The 21,603-nt window shown below is 49.6% G+C and overlaps 7 protein-coding genes across 7 annotated transcripts; 5 read left to right on the forward strand and 2 right to left on the reverse strand.

Moving 5' to 3' along the window:
* Window positions 1–1,254: 1,254 nt before the first annotated feature.
* On the forward strand, window positions 1,255–4,372 carry QC761_210270 (uncharacterized protein; the record flags this gene model as incomplete). Its single annotated transcript, XM_062876766.1, has 6 exons — window positions 1,255–1,826; window positions 1,897–1,979; window positions 2,028–2,423; window positions 2,478–2,581; window positions 2,638–2,934; window positions 2,986–4,372. The coding sequence occupies exons 1-6, from the start codon at window positions 1,772–1,774 to the stop codon at window positions 4,370–4,372; spliced, it is 2,322 nt and encodes a 773-aa protein (XP_062735392.1). The 5' UTR covers window positions 1,255–1,771.
* Window positions 4,373–5,060: 688 nt separating this feature from the next.
* On the forward strand, window positions 5,061–6,140 carry QC761_210280 (uncharacterized protein; the record flags this gene model as incomplete). The annotated part of the gene is made up of 1 exon (XM_062876767.1): window positions 5,061–6,140. One exon carries the CDS (start codon window positions 5,061–5,063, stop codon window positions 6,138–6,140), a length of 1,080 nt encoding a protein of 359 aa, XP_062735393.1.
* Window positions 6,141–7,107: 967 nt separating this feature from the next.
* On the reverse strand, window positions 7,108–7,925 carry QC761_210290 (uncharacterized protein). The gene is made up of 2 exons (XM_062876768.1): window positions 7,428–7,925; window positions 7,108–7,368 (listed from the first exon to the last, which is right to left on the reverse strand). The coding sequence occupies exons 1-2, from the start codon at window positions 7,714–7,716 to the stop codon at window positions 7,193–7,195; spliced, it is 465 nt and encodes a 154-aa protein (XP_062735394.1). The 5' UTR covers window positions 7,717–7,925; the 3' UTR covers window positions 7,108–7,192.
* Window positions 7,926–8,254: 329 nt separating this feature from the next.
* QC761_210300 (uncharacterized protein) lies at window positions 8,255–8,795 on the forward strand (the record flags this gene model as incomplete). The annotated part of the gene is made up of 3 exons (XM_062876769.1): window positions 8,255–8,404; window positions 8,480–8,573; window positions 8,647–8,795. The coding sequence occupies 3 exons, from the start codon at window positions 8,255–8,257 to the stop codon at window positions 8,793–8,795; spliced, it is 393 nt and encodes a 130-aa protein (XP_062735395.1).
* Window positions 8,796–8,944: 149 nt separating this feature from the next.
* QC761_210310 (uncharacterized protein) lies at window positions 8,945–13,691 on the reverse strand. Its single transcript, XM_062876770.1, has 6 exons — window positions 13,317–13,691; window positions 13,095–13,251; window positions 12,813–13,017; window positions 12,091–12,729; window positions 9,277–11,944; window positions 8,945–9,214 (listed from the first exon to the last, which is right to left on the reverse strand). Exons 1-6 carry the CDS (start codon window positions 13,500–13,502, stop codon window positions 9,059–9,061), a joined length of 4,011 nt encoding a protein of 1,336 aa, XP_062735396.1. The 5' UTR covers window positions 13,503–13,691; the 3' UTR covers window positions 8,945–9,058.
* Window positions 13,692–13,835: 144 nt separating this feature from the next.
* Window positions 13,836–16,700, forward strand: QC761_210320 (uncharacterized protein). Its single transcript, XM_062876771.1, has 5 exons — window positions 13,836–15,052; window positions 15,107–15,197; window positions 15,253–15,576; window positions 15,663–15,875; window positions 15,954–16,700. The coding sequence occupies exons 1-5, from the start codon at window positions 14,111–14,113 to the stop codon at window positions 16,520–16,522; spliced, it is 2,139 nt and encodes a 712-aa protein (XP_062735397.1). The 5' UTR covers window positions 13,836–14,110; the 3' UTR covers window positions 16,523–16,700.
* Window positions 16,701–17,165: 465 nt separating this feature from the next.
* QC761_210330 (uncharacterized protein) lies at window positions 17,166–19,069 on the forward strand. The gene is made up of 2 exons (XM_062876772.1): window positions 17,166–17,596; window positions 17,960–19,069. Exons 1-2 carry the CDS (start codon window positions 17,516–17,518, stop codon window positions 18,770–18,772), a joined length of 894 nt encoding a protein of 297 aa, XP_062735398.1. The 5' UTR covers window positions 17,166–17,515; the 3' UTR covers window positions 18,773–19,069.
* The last annotated feature ends 2,534 nt before the right edge of the window (window positions 19,070–21,603 follow it).

Consider the following 21,603-nt stretch of genomic DNA (forward strand, 5'->3'; position numbering starts at 1 on the left):
AGGAAACTTGGTTCATCGATCCCGAGTTGACTTGCGGTTCGCTGCAAGGGATGAGATTTCGGTAACGACAAACCAGAGTGTGTCACGGACATTTCATCAATCGTGATCGGACGGAGGAACGTGAGCCGCACGTGGCTCCCATGCCGTGAGTGACACCCATGTCTAATATCATGAACTTAACACTGCTAAATTTCCCTTGGTGGTGAGCATATTCGGTCGTTTGATGTTTGGGCAGGATCAAAAGCGATTGCTAGGACTAATCTCCTGCCGTCTGCCGAGCATCTTCAAGACATCTGTCGTCGGCAGTGTATCCTGGTTGCCGAAATGCGTGATACTACTCCGTAACGGACAAGGACGGCGACTGGAGACAGATTCAAGGGGTTTCGGTATTCTCCGAGGCAGGTTAAGCCGGGCGATGTGGGATCGTTGGAATGGCGCCAGCGACCTCGGCAGAGGTACCGCAAGACGGGAGAAACAGAGGAGGATTGTTTCAGTGGTATTGGATGTTATGTAAGCGGATGTAGCATCAGGCGGCAGTGTAGGTAGAACTCAGATGGAAGAGTCAGTTCTAACACGGGTTAGCAAGCTGTAGAATGATTATAAGCCTGTAGATTTAGGTAGACAGAGAGTTGACAACAGCTTTCGGCGCAAACCGACAACAAGCGGAGGGAGGTTGTTGCTGAATTTCTTCGGATTTGCGGTCTCAGCCCAGCTTGTGAGCCGGCCCGCTCCCAGCACGCCACTAAATGGCCCGCTACGGATGCACGACCGACGCGCCGCGGGCACTGACAGGAGCTCAAAGCGCAAGGCGATGCTTCATTCCGAGACACAAGCCTCAGGTCTGATCAATCAAGCATTTTGCTATTCCCGAAACATTTGTAGTCAGTGGGGATCGTTGCATTTGTTTTTGCGACTGAAGAATCTCATGAAAAATCCCACCGAATCTGCGCCTTTGTGAGGCATGCTTAACCCTAACCCTCAAGCCTTGCCAGCCAGCGACAACCCAAATATGCAGTAAGGTATTTGATGTTTGCGACTGAGCATTTTGTTAAAATTCAACACTCGGAAAAGATGGCAGTAAAAAGCAACCAGTTTCTTCCTGCGTGGTAATATGAATCGCACTGGGTAGTATTCAACCTTTGAAGTCTAGGTCTTGGCACTATTTAAGGTTGATTGCCGCTGGCAACGGTTGGCTGCAGGTGTAAACAACAGTGGCAGTCGCAAAGGAGGGGTCAATCTTCGCACCTGGCTTCGCACCTGTCTTCGCACCGGCCTTCACATCACAAAATCACCCACAGCATCATTTGGCTGTAGTCAACCCTCAATTAAAGGTGTCACATATGCATCTCAGATCTCATCCGGTCCATTTGCTAAGCCTACTGTTTTAACAGCTTCCCCTGTTGGACTTTTGATACTTTCGAATGTAAACAAACGCCCAATATCACACAACTCACAAGTTACCACAAGCCCTTCATATCAACAGTCATTTCAATTTAATCACAACTCACAAACCAAGATGGCCTCCGCCTCTCTCCTATCTCACAAAGCGGGCGGCACCAGCCAACACTCTGCAGCCCTCCTACCTTCAGACCAACCACCATCATATCAAGAAAAGAAAAGTTGACAATCAAAACTGGCCTTTTTCAAGACGAAAAAGGGCCTTCTCATTATCGTTCTCATACTTGTAATAATAGGTGGCGGGCTGGCAGGGTTGGCAGCTCTCCCAAAACACAATGACAATGGCTCCGAGGAAGCGTTGGATGGGGGGAGGATGATTCAGAAGGATGAGTATTTTTACGGGGGCTCAGAGCCGGTCTACCCCTCTCGTAAGTGGATGACTTTTTCTTTTTGACGGTGACATGATGGAGTGAGAACTGACAGGTATGGCATCGATAGCGGAAATGACTGGTTCTGGGGAGTGGAAAGAGGCTTTCAAAAGAGCCAAGGAGTTTGTGGGCAAAATGACACTTGATGAGAAGGTATTCTACCGCCACGTCTGGATTTATTGTGACGAACGAAACTGACAGGAAGCTCAGATCAGCCTCACTTCAGGAACCAACTCCGAGACCTCTTGCCCTGGCTTCTTGCCTGCCATCTCACGCCTAAAATTCCCGGGTATGTGTCTGGCTGATGCTGGACAGGGTGTCAGAGGAACAGATTTTGTTAGCAGCTGGCCGAGTGGCATTCATGTTGGGGCCAGCTGGAACAAGGAACTCACTCTGGCAAGGGGCAAAGGTATGGGTGGTGAGTTCAGAACGAAGGGCGTCAACATTCTTCTGGGACCTGTAGTTGGGCCAGCTGGACGGGTTGTCAGTGGTGGAAGAAATTGGGAGGGCTTTGCCAGTGACCCTTATCTGTCCGGCGTGTTGGTTGGTGAGACTGTCAAGGGGATTCAGGGAGTTGGGGTTGTCGCCAGCACAAAGGTATGTTATTATCTCGAAACTTCAAGTTGACGCTGAGGCTGACGACATATTCAGCATTTCATTGCCAATGAGCAAGAGACCAATAGAAACCCCAACAACGGTGTGGAGGCTGTCTCGTCAAATATAGATGACAGGACTATACACGAGATTTACTTGTGGTAAGTGACGCGGAACTAACACTGCAAAAGAGCAAGCGTTGACGACGAAACCGCAGGCCCTTCCAGGATGCCGTACGCGCCGGAACGGGAAGCATCATGTGCTCCTACCAAAGGGTCAACAACTCGTACGGCTGCGCAAACAGCAAGACGCAAAATGGACTGCTCAAGACTGAACTTGGGTTTCAGGGTGGCGTTGTGAGCGACTGGGGAGCTCAGCATGCCGGGGTTGCCACAGCTGAAGCAGGCATGGATATGGCTATGCCAAATGGCGGTGACTTTTGGGGCTCATATCTCAAAGACGCCATCAAAAATGGAACGGTGCCCGAAAGCAGGCTAGACGATATGGTCCTCAGGTATGTCGGGTGCATTTTCTCCGTGTGTGTGAAAGTTGTTGACCCAAGCAGAACAATCGCTTCTTGGTATCAAATGGGCCAGGACAATGACTTTCCTACGCCAGGTGTCGGTATGCCCAAGGACCTCACCAAGCCACATCGCATTATCGATGCAAGAAACTCTTCCTTCAAATCCACCCTATTTGATGGTGCGGTTGAAGGTCACGTCCTGGTCAAAAATATCCGCAATGCCTTGCCGCTCAAGAGCCCCAAACTGCTGTCTATTTACGGCTACTCCGCTAAGAACCCCGACGAAAACAACCCAACAGATGGCCTCTCTCCCTGGCTGATGGGATCGGGATCCTTTGACTACCAGGAGTTTGGTGCAGGCTTCTTTGGCTGGTCAGGCGCAACACCAGAAACGACAGGCATTGCTTTTAACGGAACACTGTACTCTGGTGGCGGATCAGGGGCAACATCTCAGTCTCTTGCCATTTCACCATATGACGCCATCCTTCAGCAAGCCTACGAGGACGATACAGCCCTCTTCTGGGACTTCCACAACGGCAAGCCGGCAGTGGATCCTGTCTCCAGCGCGTGCCTGGTATTCGGTAACATCTGGGCTGCAGAAGGCGCAGATAGACCTGGCCTTCGTGACGATTACACCGACGAGCTGATCCTCCACGTCGCCAGCCAGTGCAACAACACTGTTGTGGTTTTCCATAATGCCGGTATAAGACTCGTTGAAGAATTTATCGGCCACCCCAACGTCACAGCAGTGATCTTTGCCCATCTCCCAGGACAAGCATCAGGGAAGGCGTTGGCATCTATCCTCTATGGAAAGGAGAACCCTTCAGGTAAACTGCCTTATACTGTTGCGCGCAACGAAGACGACTATGGAGTCATGCTCAGGCCTGACAAGCCGGAGGGAATCTTCAAGTATTTCCCTCAGAGCAACTTTACCGAGGGTGTGTTTGTCGATTACAGGCACTTTGACGAAAACAAGATCAAGCCTAGGTTTGAGTTTGGGTTTGGCCTGAGTTACACTACCTTTGGGTATTCCAATCTTGCTGTTGAGAAAGATGGCAACAGAAGCTTTGAGGAGTTTCCCAAGGGGAAGATTGTAGAGGGTGGTCAGGAGGATTTGTGGGATGCACTGGTTAGAGTGGAGGCTGAGGTTGAGAACAAGGGGGAGGTGGAGGGGAAGGAGGTTGCGCAGTTGTATTTGGGGATTCCGGGGACGAGAGAGGAAAAGGTACCTATTAGGCAGTTAAGGGGGTTTGAGAAAGTGTTGGTTGGGGTGGGGGAGACGAAGAAGGTGGTGTTTGAGCTGACGAGGAGGGATTTGAGTGTCTGGGATGTGAGGGCGCAGAAGTGGAGGTTGGGGAAGGGGGAGTATAACGTCGAGGTTGGGGGGAGTAGTAGGAATTTGCCTTTGTCTGGGAAGTTCACTGTATAAGACGGTTTTTTACAGATTGAAAGATGGGATGGCGCTTTGGATTTCCCATTGGGGTTATGTACGACCTGTGTATGAGTTATGAATGTGAGCTACGGAGGATGTTGGGCTAGGGTTCAATACGACTACAAGATACACGAGGCCCTCGATCTCTACGTCAGTTTCCCCAAGGTCGCACTTCGATGATGAGTTGGAGCTCAATGGCCATTGAAGCGGACCTTCACCCCGGAAATGGCATATATCCGGCCCGCACCGATTTACCCGGCAGCTCCTCCCCGATGCGACCCCCGTCGATCGTCACCCGGCCACTTGAGGCTCAATGCGGGCCACATCTTGGCTCCTATCATGAATCACGGTTCGGCTGAAGAGCTTCCACTTTGGAGATCGTCGTGAGGGGAAAAGAGGAGTACGCGTGGTACGCCGTGATGGCCCTCTGCATGAACAAGAGTCTCGCGCAGATTACAGTGCCCTTGGAATCTGCACTATGGATTTCATTAACCTTCTTGTCCCGCTTCCGTGGCGCTGGTAAAGGTGTGAATGGGGAAAAGAAAAAGCGGAGGATGATGCTGCTTTGCTGCAGGGGTGTAATTGAGATGATATAAAGTGCATATATTTCCGCCCCTCGTCCACTGATTCTAGAGTTTGTTCGTCTCAGGGACAACCTCAGTTTTGGCTTTCCCTCGCACACAAGATGCGTCTCTCCACCTCCCTTCTCGCCGCGGCGGGAGCTGTCCCCCTCGCAACCGCCCAGCTCCACGAGCTCGCCGTCAAGGCCGGCCTCCAGTACTTCGGTGCTGCGACTGACACCCCTGGCTTCCGCGAGCGCGAGCCCTACCCCGAATCTTATTCCCAATACGACGCCATCCTCGAAGACCCCAAGGAGTTCGGCCAGACGACTCCCACCAACGGCCAGAAATGGCTGTTTGTCGAGCCTGAGCCGGGCGTTTTCAACTTCACTGAGGGTGACTACGTTGCCGATTTGGCCAACAGGACTAACAAGATCCTCCGCTGCCACGCCCTCGTCTGGCACAGCCAGCTTGCCCCTTGGGTTGAGACCACCGAGTGGACCAAAGAGGGTTTGAGGGAGGCAATTGTCAGACATATCACCGAGGTGGCTGGGTATTACCGTGGCCGGTGTGCCCATTGGGATGTGTTGAATGAAGCCCTTGATGAAGACGGGACATACAGGAAGAGCGTGTTTTACAATGTGCTCGGGGAGGAGTACATCCGGCTTGCCTTTGAGACTGCTGCCAAGGTCGACCCAGAGGCGAAGTTGTACTACAATGACTACGGAATCGAGAGGCCGGCCAGTGTCAAGACTGCGGGCGCGGTGAGGCTGGTCAAGATGTTGAAGGATGCCGGGATCAAGGTTGATGGCGTGGGGATGCAGGCGCATTTGCATGCGGACAACCACCCGAGTGAGGCGGATTTGATCAACACTATTGGGATGTATAAGGAGGTGGTGAAGGAGGTCGCGTTTACCGAGTTGGATGTGAGGATCAAGGTGCCGGTTGATGAGCAGAAGCTGCAGTGGCAGAGTGAGTGCTACCAGAAGGTTGTGGGGGCGTGTGTGAAGACGAAGGATGTTTGTGTGGGTATCACGATTTGGGACTTTTATGACCCTTTTAGCTGGGTGCCGCATGTGTTTCCGGGTAATGGGGCGAGTTTGTTGTGGTTTGAGGACTTTAGCAAGCACCCTGCGTATGATGGAATGGTGAACTATTTTGGGGAGTTGATTGAGGCCCAGGATGGTAACGCTACGTGCTCGTAGAGCCTCGCAGTAGTGATGGAAACGACGCTATGCTACAAAAGACTCTTTTCTGGAAAATAGAAGAAGTGCGTTTCTGACCAGAAACCGTGTCATCTCTTGTACCAAATCCAGACCAGCTCCACGACAGACTCTTCCCTCCCTTTAGACACCCTCCCAGCCATCGGGGAATCTCTTCTTGGGGAGGCGCTTCGTACAGCTCCTTGCTGAAGTGGAGGGTGGCCAGAGCCGTTTTCATGAACCATAGTACAACTGTTTCCCACTTACTGTTGGGTATCGTCTGTAGTACTGGTTGGCATATTGGAATAGATCTGTCGTGGCAATCAGTCCAGATACCTCCATATTGCTGGTTTTCGACCCTGAATATCACATACGACCATACGCAGCTGAAAATACGGGATCCCGTCCGCTCTCCCCTAGTCAAACAGCTGACGGCCAGACTAGTACTCAGGTGGGTGACCACTGGGGAATCCCTGGTGTTGTATGTTTTGTCTCCATTTTTGACTCCACTTGAAGTTATTGTGAGGTCTTGGCATTGTTGATGTGGTGGTGTTAGGTTGTATAGATACTTGGGAGAATGTGAGATTTGGTATATGAGTAGATATTTTTTAAGAACTAGGTGTCATATATTTTGGTTTTGAGACCCCTTCTCTTGCCGATCTTCATGGACAGGGCTGTGTCTGGGGGTTGTAGGGGTCTAGGCCCTGGCAATGGACAGGTCTCGTAGATCTATAGAGATCTGTTGTGGTGAGCTAGAAATCTGTATACAATATCATAATGCTTGAAATTTTTAAGGAGCTTAGGGATTCAATGAGAAGGCTTGGGGCGTTCAATCGTTCAAAATCGGGTAGTCATCCTAGGGGGGTTGTATGGGCCCACAATTAGGCAGATCTTTGAAGCTCAGGGGCTTCAGGGGTGTTTGTCACCATGTAAACAAAGAGGAAATACCAGAGTGCTTGATGTATGCTAATCCGAACCAATGCAATATAAAAAGGAGAAACTTTTATGAGTACAACCGATCTGTTCCCTTTCCAAAAGAGTGCGCTCTGCCTTTTTCATGCCTTTGTATTTGCATTCCAAGTTCCAAACGTCATCGAGTCAATCTCCTGCTGTGCTCCCTCATGCAACACATTGGAATTAAAAGTATCGCCAACATGCTCAGCATTATCTGTTGTTGCAGTTGATATGTTCACCCGTGTCTGAATGGGGGATTCCATATCTCCGATGCTTTCTGGTCAGCTGGTCAGTACCAAGCGTGCGTGAGGCTACAGTGATTCCTGTGTAACCAACCGAATGTCATGTTTTTTGCCTTTTGTTTTCCACCGTACATCACGTTCGAGTTCCAGCTGGTGCCAATCTGCTTTGGCCGACGCAGGATTGCGTTTTGGATCTTGGCAGCAGATCCTTTTGGATATTTCCAGGCCAGTGTCGCAATAACGAGTCCCATTAGTGCGAGCACGGCCGTAGGCACACCGACCGCGATTCCGACAACATCTGAAGTCGACAGCCCTGCAGGTGCGGAGCTAGGCTGGTTCGTGGTGTTGGCCTCCGTGTCGATGGCGTCTGGTATTGGGGCCATTGTTCGCAAGTGGGTGTGGTCATCAATGCCTAAGGAACTGTGACGTCTGCAGCCACCGACAAGGCTCCAGATGCTGCCTTGAAAGTGGATGAACGCAGAAGAAAGCAGTGAGCAGGCTCTCGACCCATGGAGCGCACCTGGACGATAAATATGTGGTGTCGTGTGGAACCACTACTTTGTTGACCATTCAGAAGATCTTCTGTACACAGGAGCACAGAGACTTGACGTGGGAACATCGGTACCAATTAACAATGCCTTCATGTACGGTAGATTCTGTCGCCAATCAGCGGCACTCACATGCACTGCCACGTCCTGTGCATGGAGCCCAACCGAAGCCTAGCCTGCTCCGACTACATACATCACGGCATTCATATCAGGTCAACTGTTTAACTTGCCGGTTAGACGGAGTCCTCTTATCTGAGCTGATCATGTATAAATATGTTGTGGATCGGGCACAACCCTGTGCAGTTTTGATTCCTGACACATGTGTCTGCTTATCATTGTTGGCTTTCCCTGCCTGTCCCACAGTACCTCCAGAATGAGCAATATCCCTACTAATCTCAAGAAGAAAGGAGTATATGGACTTGCTGAGATGTCAACAACCACCGCCACGACCGTCATGCAGGAGCCCAGCTCTCAGTTCCGCGGCGACGGTAAAACATGGGACGGGTCAATAGTCAAGGTCAATGCAAGTGATCCTGTTTACTATATAATCTACCCATTCTAGGTGTTTCTATCAATCCTAACCTAGACCGCCCCTTAGATCTCACCAGATGCTTCTAAGCATAGAGGCAACGACGTCAGCTCATCGGTCAATTATGGCGGTCATCAGAAGGTGAAAAAGAGAATCAAGTTTGGTATGGCCCTTCCTCAGTTTCCTCAATTAAACTCCATGTGAATGAACACTTATCTATCTTACCTATTATGCAGGTGCCTGCAATGAGAGTGAGCTCAAAATGGCTTTGGGTGCACCGATTGATCCGAAAGTCTCCGAGTCAACACACACTGGACATAATTACAAATCGAACGTTCTTTATGCTGGATCTGAGCAGGAGGTTGATGAGCTTGTTTTTGAGTAAATCTGAAAATGTGTAGAAAGTATTGGATACCTGGCGTTCAAAGGTGGTATTTGGCGGTTTTTGTCGATAATTTGTTGAGTGAATTATGGAAGTCATTTCCTATGTCCAGTATACGAACAATGAAAGGACATGATATCTGGATCTTACGTTCCATGTGGATGATCACGGCATTTGGCCAAGATAGCCTGAGTACAACATAGAGAGGCACCTGAAGGCATGTCGCTCAAGATGATTATATCTTCGTTATCGCACAGCCGGATCTCCTATCCACTATTTCCCTGGTCGTACGGCGGACGGATTTCCTCAAATCGATGGCCAGGATGCAGTCTCTTTCCTCGACCCTCGCACTTGAAACAGTAGTTGAAGAAGAGTAAATCGTGATAGCATGTACGGCAATGAAATCGGATCCCATGTATCAGCTTCATCCCTTTTCTGTTAGAAATCCACACACCATAGCAGCTTGCAAAGAAGATTGGCGTACCCTGAGACAACTGTCACAAACATAATCCTTGTGCATAAGGCCTGCACTCCACAAATGCCATTCGGACTGTGGAAAGACGTATTCTCCTGTCTGCTTTCCCTCTAGTAGTGGCAGAAGGTCTCGATGCCCATGATATATCGCAATACGGGCTGGTGGCCATTTGTTGTCGTCAGGCATTCTACCCTCTCTCAAACATACACCTCGCAGCTTTTCCACCACTTTCTTCTCCCCAGCCTTAGCCGCCCAGTGTAAAGCAGTCCAACCGTCATCATCCGTCTCAGTAGGATCAACTTCTGGATGCTGTTCAAGCAGTTTCTCCACTACAGATAGCGAGCCACCTGATGCTGCAGCATGCAATGCGTTTCGGCCATGGTTATCCTTGGCGTTGGCTTTGTACCCTAACTTGAGGAGCTTCCCAACCATCTTGTCCTGTCCGCCCAGGGCAGCAAAGTAGAGGGCAGTACGCCCATACGCATCTTTCTCATGTCGCATAGAAGGCTCTTGTTGCCAACATGCGTCAAAGACTATATCCTCACCGCCGAATGAAGCAGCATTTAGTATGGAACCGAGAACAGGGTGTTTGTTGTAGAGACTGGCACCCTTTCTCAGCAAGATTGTGGCAATATCAGAATGGCCTCGTCCAGCCGCAAGTGGCAGGGCGGTTATTCCAAGCTTGGCGTGCAAGAAAATGTCAACGGGAATGTCGAAGTCCACAAGCACTTGTATTACTTCCGTATGCCCTTCGCACGTCGCATAGCGCAAGGCAGTTGAACTGGCGGGGGCGCCCTTTTCAAGAAGCATACGCACAATCTCGTGGTATCCGTTGAACGCCGCCACAGTTAGTACTGTGTGTGGTTTATCCGGGGGGCCATTCCAATCTGCGCCGTTTCTGAGGAGCACCCTGACGATGTTTATGTGCCGAGCCCACATCAGAGGAGGGTATCCGCAGTTGGCGAGGATATTAACATCCGCACCATTAGCCAGTAATAACTCAACCACGCCCAGATTGTTCTGATATACAGCAAAATGGAGAGCTGAAAACCCATTGGCCTCACAATCGTTGACTCGGCACCCAATATCCAGCGCCAGCCGAGCCATTCTCTGGTCCGAGAGGTAGGCTGCGGCATGGAGTGCAGTGTGCCCTGAGACCGGCGCGAGATTCTTGAATTCTGCACCCTGATCAAGTAGAAACTCAACGGCGTCGTGCTGCCCCATCTGGATTCCCCAGAGCAAGGGAGTTCCGCAGCAAATCATGGGCCTGGGCCATTCCAACTCTGACGTTACTTCGCTATCATGCGCTTGAAACACTGTCTTGAGGAATACATTGAGAGGACCCGTCGCGCAAATTTCCATATCAGCATTTCTCTGCAGGAGCAAAGTGACAGCAGCAAGGTTGCCTTTGGCCATGGCATGGTGCAACGCGGTGTCTCCGTGAGAACTGGGTTTATTCACATCTGCTCCGGCCAGAAGAAGAGCCCTCACCATACGTTTGCCGTCGTAGTCTGCTGTTTTCTCCTTGGTGCCATCACTGTCTGGCCACCAGGAATGACTGGGGTCGGGCCTAGCCTTGATTTGCTCTGTCCTTCCAGTTTTCGGGATATCCGAGTTCTTGACCTTGCAGTGTGGAATATTTGAGTTGTGAATATGACCGTGAAGGAGAGAATAAATTAGGAGATTGAATTCGCACATGCAGGCTGCCTGAAGAGGAGTGTGTGTGGTTGCTTCCGTTTCTGTGGGCGCTTGGTGCTGAATAAGAAGATCAACCATGAGCTCAAAACACTTATACGCGGCCGCTTTTAGGTCGTTGTGTACTTGTTCCACGTCCCGATCCAAATCGTCGATCAATCTTCGTGTCGAGCTGACCCATTGTGCAAATTCCGATGAGGCCGACACCCCCTCAGAAAAGTCCAGAGCGGAGGGTGTTTGAGGCTTCTTGTGGAAAATGTTCCGCAACGGTGTACCCCAGTAATTGTAAACCCGGTGTAGCCATGTCAACAGAATGCCCTGAGTCCCATTGTCTGGGACAGACTCCAGCACCAGTTCCGAATCCTGTCTGGACTCTAGATACTCGAGTACATGTCTGTACCAGTTGTTGATGGCATATTCAAGAAGCGGCCGTCTTTGGAGGTCACACTCCGGTACTTTCCCGCCGTCAACTTCGTCCTCATCAGATTCATGTAAGGTGTGGTCATCCGTATTGACAACACATTCATTGATATATTCGAGACATTGATTGGCCATCATGAGGTGAACCATAGCCAGTCCACCACACCTATCCGCTTTGTTCACGAGGTATTCCTCCAGGCTGGAAAAGGCAAAATCCACGATTTGCTTGCCGTCTCGTTCTGGAGACTCTGGAAAAGCCACTAGACTGCCAAAGCTATGGCGAATGGAGACTGAATTCTTTTTGTTTGTCTGACCCCAGTTGATCAAGTCCTCGAATTCGACGAATCTCAACGGCCGGAGGGTGCACATGAGCCATTGGAGAGATAGATAGGCATTGGGCATGACGCATATTCTTTCCAAGGCTTTATCGTAGAAAGCATTGATCTCTTTCGGGATCTCATTCAATGCATCAAGTACCTCCTCCTCATCGGGGGCTGGGTCCCTTCGCCGAATTAGTTCGTGAAATTCAGGATCCAACAGCCGTAATTTGACTAAACCGAAGCTATTGATCCAATTTCAGGTTAGCTTTCGATCACTTCTCAAAACTGCTTCTCGGTAGGTGGTATTTGGTGCAAAACAGATTGTGTTGAGCCAGTTGGTCATCTTTGCATACTACCTAGGTAGGTAGGTATATGTGGATAGACTTACATTCCGTCTGAATTGTCCACCAAATCTTTTTTGATGATCTCAATCCACTCCGGATTTTTTCTTCTGATTATTCCCCAGTTCGACTTTTTCAGCTCCTGGTCAACCATCAACTCGATCCCGTTCGTGTGGGCGGTCCCTTCCACTGCAACGTCGAATCCCCCTTCACGATCGTGACTCAGGTCCCAGCATCGGTCCTCGAGAGCCGTGTCTACATGATCTCTGCTCACTACAAGGATATGGACGGGATCATGAGATTTGAGGCACTCAAGTAACTCGAATAAGACTGCCAGGGAGTCTTTTCCATTGGGTGACTCTGTAAGGGAATCCAAGCCATCAATTACGAGGTACACCTGCCCTCGTTCCTCGGTTAGACATCGTATCGCATACTTTAGGAGCGTGTAATCAAGACTGCCGGTCTTCTTGAACTCTTGCCGCACTTTCTGCACTCCCTTGGGCAACTGGGATAGGCCTTCGCATAGTTGTCGAAGCCATGATCTTAAGAGTCGTTCTGGAAAGGATTCTTGGCGGCTTTCGCCCTCAGAAGGTTTGATACAAAACTCGTTAGAATCGAGGTAATAGTAGGCGACTATCGGTACTCCATCGGTAGCTTCTTGTTCAAGTTCTTCGATGATCGATGCACTGAGGTAATGTTAAAGAATTTCCAAAGAAGTGTACATGGAATTGCGAGTAACAAGCAACAGCAAGGGATTCGTTCGACTTACCACAATACAGTCTTCCCGCAAAAGTGCTTTCCATGAAGCCAAAGAAAGCTTTTGGGACAAACTTTCCATTTCTTGAATGCGTCCAAATTCAGAAGCCAAGACACTGTACCCTCGGTTCGGCTTTCCAACGCTCTCTCATGTGCTGTGCGATGGTCGAACTTCGACAGCCAGTCAAGAGGTTGTTTGTCTGCAAGAAAGTCTGGGTCTTCATGTCAAGAATTAACACTCCATAATTAGCAGATAGAAACGTGAAAGCTCTCAAGGTCAGTGAGTGTAACTTACCATTCGGCTGTGCACCTGTTTGATGACCCTTTGTCACGAGATTCATGACCCCTATCCGTTGGTATCCCATGTTGCTGTTGGAGTGAACATTATGCCCACTATGCTGCATCTGTCGAGCCTGGAAATTATCCTGCCAATATTGGGGACCTTCAGCGGACTTGTAGGGTGTCAGACCCAGCATAATGCCCGGTATTTAGTATACAGGTGTCAGGTGTGACTTACCAAGGTCTCCTCACACTCCAGTCTTTCGACATCCTGATCAAGCATGTTACTTTTTGGTTGAACTTCAGAAGAGTGTAAATTGGCCAAGAGCAAATGTGGCGGAAGCAAAGGGGAGCTTTGGGGGGTGGATGGCGGGGGCGAGGGAGGGCGAAACGGTTGAGATGGTAAGCTCAAACTTGAAGCCATTTGGACTGATTACAGTTTTCTGAGAGTATGTGAGAATAAAGGGGAGTAAACTGTAATCAAGAAAGTAGATTCTGGCCCTCATTAAACATTGGAATATGGTTGTTTTGCCTGATCAGGCGATGCCCAAGATGTGACAAGTTCGAGCGATTTGGAAGCTTCCTGTGGTAGTCACAAAGGTGAGCTGCCCTGTTGTCTGCCTTGCAACAAGGCAACCCCCATTTTTCATTGTTTTATCTCTGATTGGCCTTGAATGGCAAGGCATGGTAATGTGGCTGCATAAAATTGCATCTGGCTGAACGTGAGGCATCCAACTTCTCGCCGATTGGCGTCCCATTCTGTGATGGATCACCCAAGGGTACGGCACAGCCTTTTCCGTCCCTCTACATCCATTATTAAGTTATATCAGCCTTACATTCTTCACTTCCTAGCATCGATTTCACTTTCTAGGTATCCAGGAAGTACTGTCCAGTTCTCCACCTTTTTTTCACCATTCACCTTTCTTACAAGACACCTCACATTTTTGTTATTAGACAGCCTTGTGGTTGTCGAGTAGAACTCCACATCGACGACGACGATATAACGACCGTTCGAATTTTTGACTTGGAGCTATGTCTTCTGAGGAGACTAAGGTGGTTGCCACGCCTGAACTCGGCGAGCAGTGCGATGTCAAACACCTCAAACGCAGCTATGTGGATGGAAGCAATGACCCGGTGGTTACCGAGGGTGACTCAGATCCGGTCAAAAAGGAGAAAGACACAAAACATCAGTCATTTGCCCTAGTGTCGACACAAAACTTCGATAAGGATAACAATCGCACCGATACAACGCTTTTGATCAATTCCAAGCACATACTCGCCGCTCTCACAAGGGTAGTTCGTTACTATCCCGACCAAGACGAGGAATTTGACAAACCCTCTGAGCTGACATCACCATTCAATCTTCTCTATCATCATCGCAAAGAGCTTTCTGAGGAGGCTTCTAGGGTAGGCGGTGACGGTGCCCTCCATCTCAACCTTCTCCTGAGCTACCTTGACAAGCAGAAGTGGGCCGAGGCCGAGACACTCACAACTCGAGAGAATCCTGTCATTACATTTGATCTACTTTGGTTCGTTTTTAAACCCGGCGACTTGCTATACAGGATGGTAAACGGCGAGCCTGCTTTGTACTGGCTTGTGAGCGTGTGCTATGACGACACGCCAACAACAGGAGATCCATGGAAATACCTCGAGCTTGAGTGTCTATATCAAGCACACGACGGAAAGAAAACGGGTGTGGTGCGGGAAAGTCTCAAAATATATGAACACCAGGAATTTGCGGGCGATGCCCCCGAGAAGATTACAAGCCTTTCAGTCTTTCCGCTAAAGTATCACAAAGACAGAGAAGGAATAAAAGAACGCCTTGTGAAGCGCGGACAACGATATTTGGAGCTTGTACAAAAGCAGGGCCAAGCATATCATTACGAAGGTCTATGCAGAAGGCTTAAAACACCTCCTGGGGGCTCATACTTTTCCAGCGAAGAAGAATTTATTGGCGTCTGGCTCCCAGAAACAGTGAGTTGCCCTCATATCCGCTAGCAACCCAGCTTGCTAAAAGATTACCATAAGGCTACCGGAAGAGTCGTCTTAGACTGTTCAACATTCATGGAAGATAATCCTTTCCACCGCGTCAATGTTTCCAATTGGAGCATCTCGAAAGGTCAGTAAATATACTTTATGTTATCATGATAATACTGCTTGCAGCCTTCAAAGAGTTCAGTGGCTGAAGCAAGAGAGTCTAGACAAAACAACCGATGGCTTCGATGATCCTACACTACTCTGTCTGCCATATGTCTATGGGTATTCTCTGGACATGCGATGCTGGTGTATGTTCTCTGTAGACAAGGTGAAGACGACCGACTGGAAACATAAAGACTTTGATTCGGTTGTCCTTCCGGATGGATATAGGAAGATCATCACATCACTTGTTAAAAGCCACAAATTCGCCAGTCATACCCGAGATGAGACTGCCCTCAAAGGCAAGGGTCTGATATTTGTTTTGCATGGCCCTCCTGGGACTGGCAAAACAAGAACAGCTGGTGAGTTGCGCTTCACATGCGTTCTGTCAAAGTATTTTTGTGCCGTGGCAGCCATAGAAGTTATTGCGTACTGACAGTCATGACAGAAGCAATTGCCGAGACAACCTCAAAGCCGCTCTTGCTATTCCCAACCGGAGAACTCGGGGGTGATCTGAGAAGCATTCAGTCAGAGCTGAGGCGGCTAGTTAGATACGGAACTGCATGGAAGGCCATTCTACTCATCGATGAGGCGGATGTATTTCTGGAATCCAGACAGGTTGACGGGCATGTGTCGTTGGAGCGTAATGCTCTCGTAGCAGGTAAGCAGAGGCTTTTCCCCAAGATAGCTTAAGTAAAGCATCCATAAACACGCTAACGCTTTTCCGTAACGCGAACAGTTTTCTTGAGGCAGCTCGAGTATTTCCAGGGCATCATATTTCTGACCTCCAACCGCGCCCAAATGTTCGATCCCGCAGTCAAGTCCCGCATCAACGTTATGCTGCACTACCCCTCGCCCGACAAAGAAACGCGAAAGATGTTGTGGGCACAACGGCTAGGACCAATATTGAAACTCAAATCCTTGCCAAAATGCGAACTGGATCTAGATTCAGCAACGGAGACACTGTCGGAGTATGAGATGAACGGTCGGGAGATCTCAAATGCTGTCAACTCGGCTTTGACCATAGCCAAAGCTGATACGCTCACCCTTAACATGGACCACCTTCGGTCTGTGGCAAAAATATGGAAAGACTCACAGGAAAAGAGCGTCGAAGTGGGACCAGTTGTGGAGGCAGTTCAGGAGATCAAAAGGATTCCGTCTATCAGTGAGGTTCTTAGGACACTTAAAATCCCGCTTTGGGTCTGGAAACTGTTCGTTTCAGCATTCCTTGCTGGCGCTCTATTTCAAGTGTCCCTTAAAATCTTTAAGGCAAGGATAAGGTGGCGAGGGCGTCGAGCTCACAGGTGAACTGGTCTTGGGAGAGGATAGTTGAATATGCACTGAAACTGTAAGAATATGTGTTCTATAACAAGAAGGAAGATTATTAAAGGGGTAGATATGCAGTAGGGGGTCTGTCAGGGGAAAGAGCTTGAGAACCTTTCCTACAAATGTTCACGCGCAGTCATTGATAGAAACCAGATTTCAGCATCCCACGATATGTGCAGAAGTTGGTACATCTAGGGAGATAGGTTAGGTGGGAGGCTGACGTTGACAGAGTACCCGCTGTCAGGTCAGTTGCTTGAGACGTGAAGGGCTTTCACTCTTTGCGTATAGGCATTTTCACAAGCGCGAGATGCTGTTTGGTGGACTTTCTCTTGCCTATTTTGGCTCTTGATTAGTAGGCCAAGATGTGAAAGTGGCGCGCAAGAATGGATGTCATCGCAAATACGTTTCAGCAGCAAAAACAGTCAAGACCTTCCTATCTTGACGTACGCGATGGAGAAACCAAGATCTCGGTATCACGATTGCCGATTTGAACAGCCGGAAGCAACATGACGGGTGCGGATGCAGTAGCGCTTCCCCGGCAAAATGCATGCAAACCAAGAGTCCGGGGAAGACGGGAAAAGGCTAATTTCCACGTGCTAATCATCCACTTGCGCTCCGTTCAACATCTACAGTTTAGCTTCGAGATGTCGATCTTCGACTGGCGGGAAGTGGTTCGACCGGGGAAGCGCACGAATTGCTTTTATGAGGAGAGAGGTGTTTGTTGCGCGCGCATTGACGATCGATAGATCACCGTTGACCAGGATATTGACTGAACCGGGAACCAGGACAGCTACGATCAGATCAAAGATTTATGCGCGAGGATATGAAGAGGGGTATGCAGGGGATGGACTGCCGGAGGGAGGTAACTTAGCGGAGACTTGATGACAACAAAGAAGATGGGTATAAGTATAAGGGAAGACATGCGTTGGAGAATGGGTAAAGCTTCAGACAGTATCAATCAGGATCTGGATCAACATGTTGCTGAAGTCTGTCATCCTCGCTCTGGCAACGGCCACTGGCATCAGCCAGGCCAACCCAATCGCCCCCCGTCAAGGAGTCAGTTACCATTCTCATCAAATATCTCTTCATCGTACCTTACCCTTCATGCCAGTGCACCTTCCTTCTTCTGTTTCTTCCTTCCTCTGCTCCTTTCTTGCACTGCTCCTTCCCTTCCAGAGCTTATTCCTTCCATTGCTCCTTCCTTCCGTAGCTCCTAGCTCCCTGGGCACCTTCCATCTATACAGTTTGCAGGCGTCGTGCCTTCCCTTCCTCGCATTGTCTCATGGCCTCACATCACTTACCCTTTAACACATTCACACATTAGCACTTTGACACTTTAGCGCATTCACACATTACCCTTTTCTACAAACACATCCATCTTCATTAACAACGCTCAACTAACCATCTTATCACAACCAGCCTACCGGCAACGGCCCGTTCGCCCCCGCGTATTACACCACCGACTCCTCCCTCAACGGCCACACCCTTTACCTCCCCCGGAACGTCCCCCAGGGAGCCAAAATCCCCGTCCTGGTCTGGGGTAACGGCGCTTGCTCCGCCAACGGCCTCGACTTCCTCAACTTCCTGACTCAAATTGCCTCCCATGGCGTGTTTGTCATCTCTTCCGGCTCGCCCGGCGGCCAAGGCTCAACCAATGCCCAGATGATGACCCGCGCCATCGACTGGGTCACCAACACCGCCACCAAACAGCGCTATCCTTGGCTGGAGACGTCTCGAATCTCGGTCTCGGGGATGAGCTGCGGTGGCGTTGAGGCGTACACGGCGGGAGTGAACGACAACAGGGTCACCACCATTGGGATTTACAACTCGGGTCTGTTGAGTGAGCAGGAGAGCAGGAATGTTGTGCCGAGAATCAACAAGCCAATCTTCTACTTTATGGGAGGCCCCAGTGATATCGCTTTCAACAACGTGAGTGTTTCATCGCGAATGAGGGTTGGAAAGAAGCTGACAGAAGACCAGGGCGAGAGAGACTACCGACTTCTTCCGCAATCCACACCGACCTGGAAGGGCAACTTGAACGTTGGGCACGGCGGAACCTATGGTGACCAAAACGGCGGCAAGTTTGGTGTTGCTGCTGTCAGGTATTATCAGTGGGTTTTGAGAGGTAACGCGACTGCTGCCAACTTCTTCACCAACAATCAGGAGGCGAGCCGAGATGGGTGGAGTGTCGAGAGCCGAAGCTTGGGGAATCTGAGGGTGAATCCTATCTAAGCTGTTTCCATAGCTACAACTGAAGAGTGGGTCCGAGCAGTGGGCGTTGGAAGGTCTCAATCGCCTTGCGATATGGTCGTACTGAGGTAGCCAGGCTACTCCTTGGTACCGACCATATCGATTTCTATCTCGAGATTGTTTTGGAAGAGCTCCTCTATTGTCGGCTAGAAATGTCGGAAGTGTTGAAGTTGTTCAGCTTTTGCTTAGTGTGCCGAAGATCACGGTGTAATAGTGAAAGTTGCTAAGACTCCCATGACTGGGTTTCACATCGAATGAGCCCTCAAGTTGGTGACATTTGTACCTCAAACATTCAACGAGAGGATATCTGCTATGAATGCGGGGTCTATAATGGTAAGGGTTTCGACATTTGTATTGAGTGCTATTGTAATGGGAGACGTTATTTGGGGGTCGGTCATGAGCTGTCTCTGAAACAGAAATAGAGATACATCTGATTAGTAGGCGCGAAGACACTAGACTCGAAGACGGCTTTGAGAAGAAATACCGACGATATGAGTAACGGAAAACGCAACCCAAGCTGTGTTAATCATCCGCCAAAACTCGAATCTCGCCTGCTGGACCTCTTCCTCAATCTGCTGAAGTGAGTACCACCGCTTCCCGGATACTCCTGCCACTTCCAACTTCGCCTGCTGGATCTCGTCTAAACCGCCCACCGCATTCTGCAAGTGACTGTGTAATATCCATGCACAAGTGGAGAGTACGCATCGTGGTTTGGGTGAATGCTACCATTGGAGAATGTGTCGGAAGTACTTGGCCTCGGAAGGCTCGCAGACGGTCTTCATCTTGGTACGTTCGTTTCAGATTCATGGCAGGGCGTTTGCATTGACGACAATGGGGGAATTCGGTCGGAAGTAATCGGGATTGGAAAATGCTGAGCGAACGTCAGACCTGCCAGCTTGAGCAAAAGTGGGAGGTGGCTCATAATGGTGCAGGCGTGCGGCTAGCCATCTCGAGGGAGGCAGCCGAGCAGGTGAGTGCGGGTCCTTTTGCGGAGCTTCTCTGTAATAGAGACAGGCGAGGGGAAGCGGGTAAGAGTCTAGGATTACCACCCGACTGATCATCCGTAAGTCAATCACTAGGCGCGACTTCGTCTACCAGTTCGCCGTTCGATATACCACGAAGACGGGGCGCCGAAGACGGTGATGAGACAGTAAACATGAGTCCTTGCCGGTGGAGCTAGTCGAATAGCTTGTTGACTTCTTTTCGGTCCTTGATGCTGAGATGGTAGGGTTGCCAGGAGGGGATTCTCTGTATAATGTGGCTGTTTCTAGGGGCATAGACGGTTTAACGGTGTTACCAAAGGTGTACGAGAATGTTATCTTGTGAATTTTTTGATGGAAGCCTTGAAATAATCGTGTGCTAATATCTTACAGCCCTTTCGGGACTTATCCTTTCCTCCTCTTCGGCTCACTAAATAAGGTACCTGGAGTTACCGCTTGCTGCTCGGCATTGCTCGACTGGCTGCTCTGCTCGTTAGGTATAGAAGCGCAGCTGGCATCTGACCGCATTAAACCTAAATCTTGGGAAAGCCCAGTCGCCTTGGAAAGTGGCGGAACATCAAAATCTAAATCCGACGGCAGCTGGTCAATAGCAGAGCATATATTCTCAAAATGCTTGGGCATCCATAGGTCGTGGACGTTCTTGGTGAATTGATAAGCTGTCCATTTGTCCCTTCTGTAGAGTGTTGTAAAATCGTGAGTATGGATTGAATGGCGGTAATATTTGGTATTATTGCTAGCTATTGCCGGGTAGTGGCCGTAGATCCGTACTGACCGTTAGTCGTGCGAGATAGGGAAGGCGAGAATCTGGCGGTTAACCTTATCCTCGCGATTCACAGCACGAAAGAGCTCGACGATGGCCCGCACTGCAAGGGTTATGCTGTGGACGTTCTGCCAGTCTGCGATATCGAGCGCAGCGGCGCCACACTTCACCTCGCAGGTCAGAAACGGAAGTATATATAGTACATAGCCATAAAGAGAGACTGATCTCCGGCGATAAAGTCGCTAATAAATGACGATAACTTAGCGAGCTGGTCCTCGGTAAACGCATTTCGCCTAAACCCAATAGAAGAATCAGGCTGGGGACGGGCACTATTAAGAGAAATCGCGTTATTCCACCCTTCGTTAAGGCTCTTAACAAGGCGTTTATATTTCTTATTCCGAAGTGTAAGCAATTATGCCGAAAAAACGATAAACCTAAAGATATCTTAAATAATCCTCGCCTCATTCTTATTCTCGAGGTTATGACAAGTATCCACGAATATATCGTCGTCAAAAATCGTCTCTTTAGGGACTGGTTAATCACCACTGAGGAGGTCCTGACAAGATGCTTACTCGCATCCGTAATACCAAGCTCAGAAATGTCCATATATAAGCCCTTGGTCTGGAGTAGGAGCGGGTACCGCACGTCACTATACGGCGCACTCTTCTCCTCCCTCTGCTTCTGGTCACTGGGCGTCGTGGATGTGGCTGAGATCGACCGCTCTAATGGGAACCGACGGGCCGGACATCGAGATGGGTGACGACCCTGCTAGCCCGGGGCTTCCAGGGAGTAAACCAAGGCATCAAACACAGCTGGAGAAACACTACCAGAGCTCAGAACAAACCTGGAACCCGCTCCCCCAACCAGACCTCTGACAACCTAATCAAAAACCTCCTCGTTCCCGTATTGGCAGATAACAAAGATAAAGCTCAGAAACTGTCCAAGGAAATCCAGGAAGCCTACCAACGAGCCACCAAGAGAACAGTAACCCCAACCGGAAACAACCAGGATGATCCTCGTAAATGTGTATTTGTGTGTCCTCTCCGTCTAGA

This window comes from Podospora bellae-mahoneyi, chromosome 2 (assembly GCF_035222275.1).
Source record: "Podospora bellae-mahoneyi strain CBS 112042 chromosome 2, whole genome shotgun sequence".
In the NCBI taxonomy this organism is placed as follows: Eukaryota; Fungi; Ascomycota; class Sordariomycetes; order Sordariales; family Podosporaceae; genus Podospora; species Podospora bellae-mahoneyi.

Bases quoted from the DNA above. Each gene is read 5' to 3' on its own strand.
- QC761_210310 (XM_062876770.1), bottom strand. From the start codon at position 13,502: ATGGCTTCAAGTTTGAGCTTACCATCTCAACCGTTTCGCCCTCCCTCG. The intron at 12,730-12,812 runs GTAAGTCGAACG...ACATTACCTCAG, and splicing joins TGCGGGAAGACTGTATTGTG to TGCATCGATCATCGAAGAAC. The intron at 11,945-12,090 runs GTAAGTCTATCC...TTGGATCAATAG, and splicing joins GTGGACAATTCAGACGGAAT to CTTCGGTTTAGTCAAATTAC.
- QC761_210330 (XM_062876772.1), top strand. From the start codon at position 17,516: ATGTTGCTGAAGTCTGTCATCCTCGCTCTGGCAACGGCCACTGGCATC. The intron at 17,597-17,959 runs GTCAGTTACCAT...TATCACAACCAG, and splicing joins CAATCGCCCCCCGTCAAGGA to CCTACCGGCAACGGCCCGTT.
- QC761_210320 (XM_062876771.1), top strand. From the start codon at position 14,111: ATGTCTTCTGAGGAGACTAAGGTGGTTGCCACGCCTGAACTCGGCGAG. The intron at 15,053-15,106 runs GTGAGTTGCCCT...GATTACCATAAG, and splicing joins GCGTCTGGCTCCCAGAAACA to GCTACCGGAAGAGTCGTCTT. The intron at 15,577-15,662 runs GTGAGTTGCGCT...CAGTCATGACAG, and splicing joins TGGCAAAACAAGAACAGCTG to AAGCAATTGCCGAGACAACC.
- QC761_210290 (XM_062876768.1), bottom strand. From the start codon at position 7,716: ATGGCCCCAATACCAGACGCCATCGACACGGAGGCCAACACCACGAAC. The intron at 7,369-7,427 runs GTTGGTTACACA...CCAGCTGACCAG, and splicing joins GGCAAAAAACATGACATTCG to AAAGCATCGGAGATATGGAA.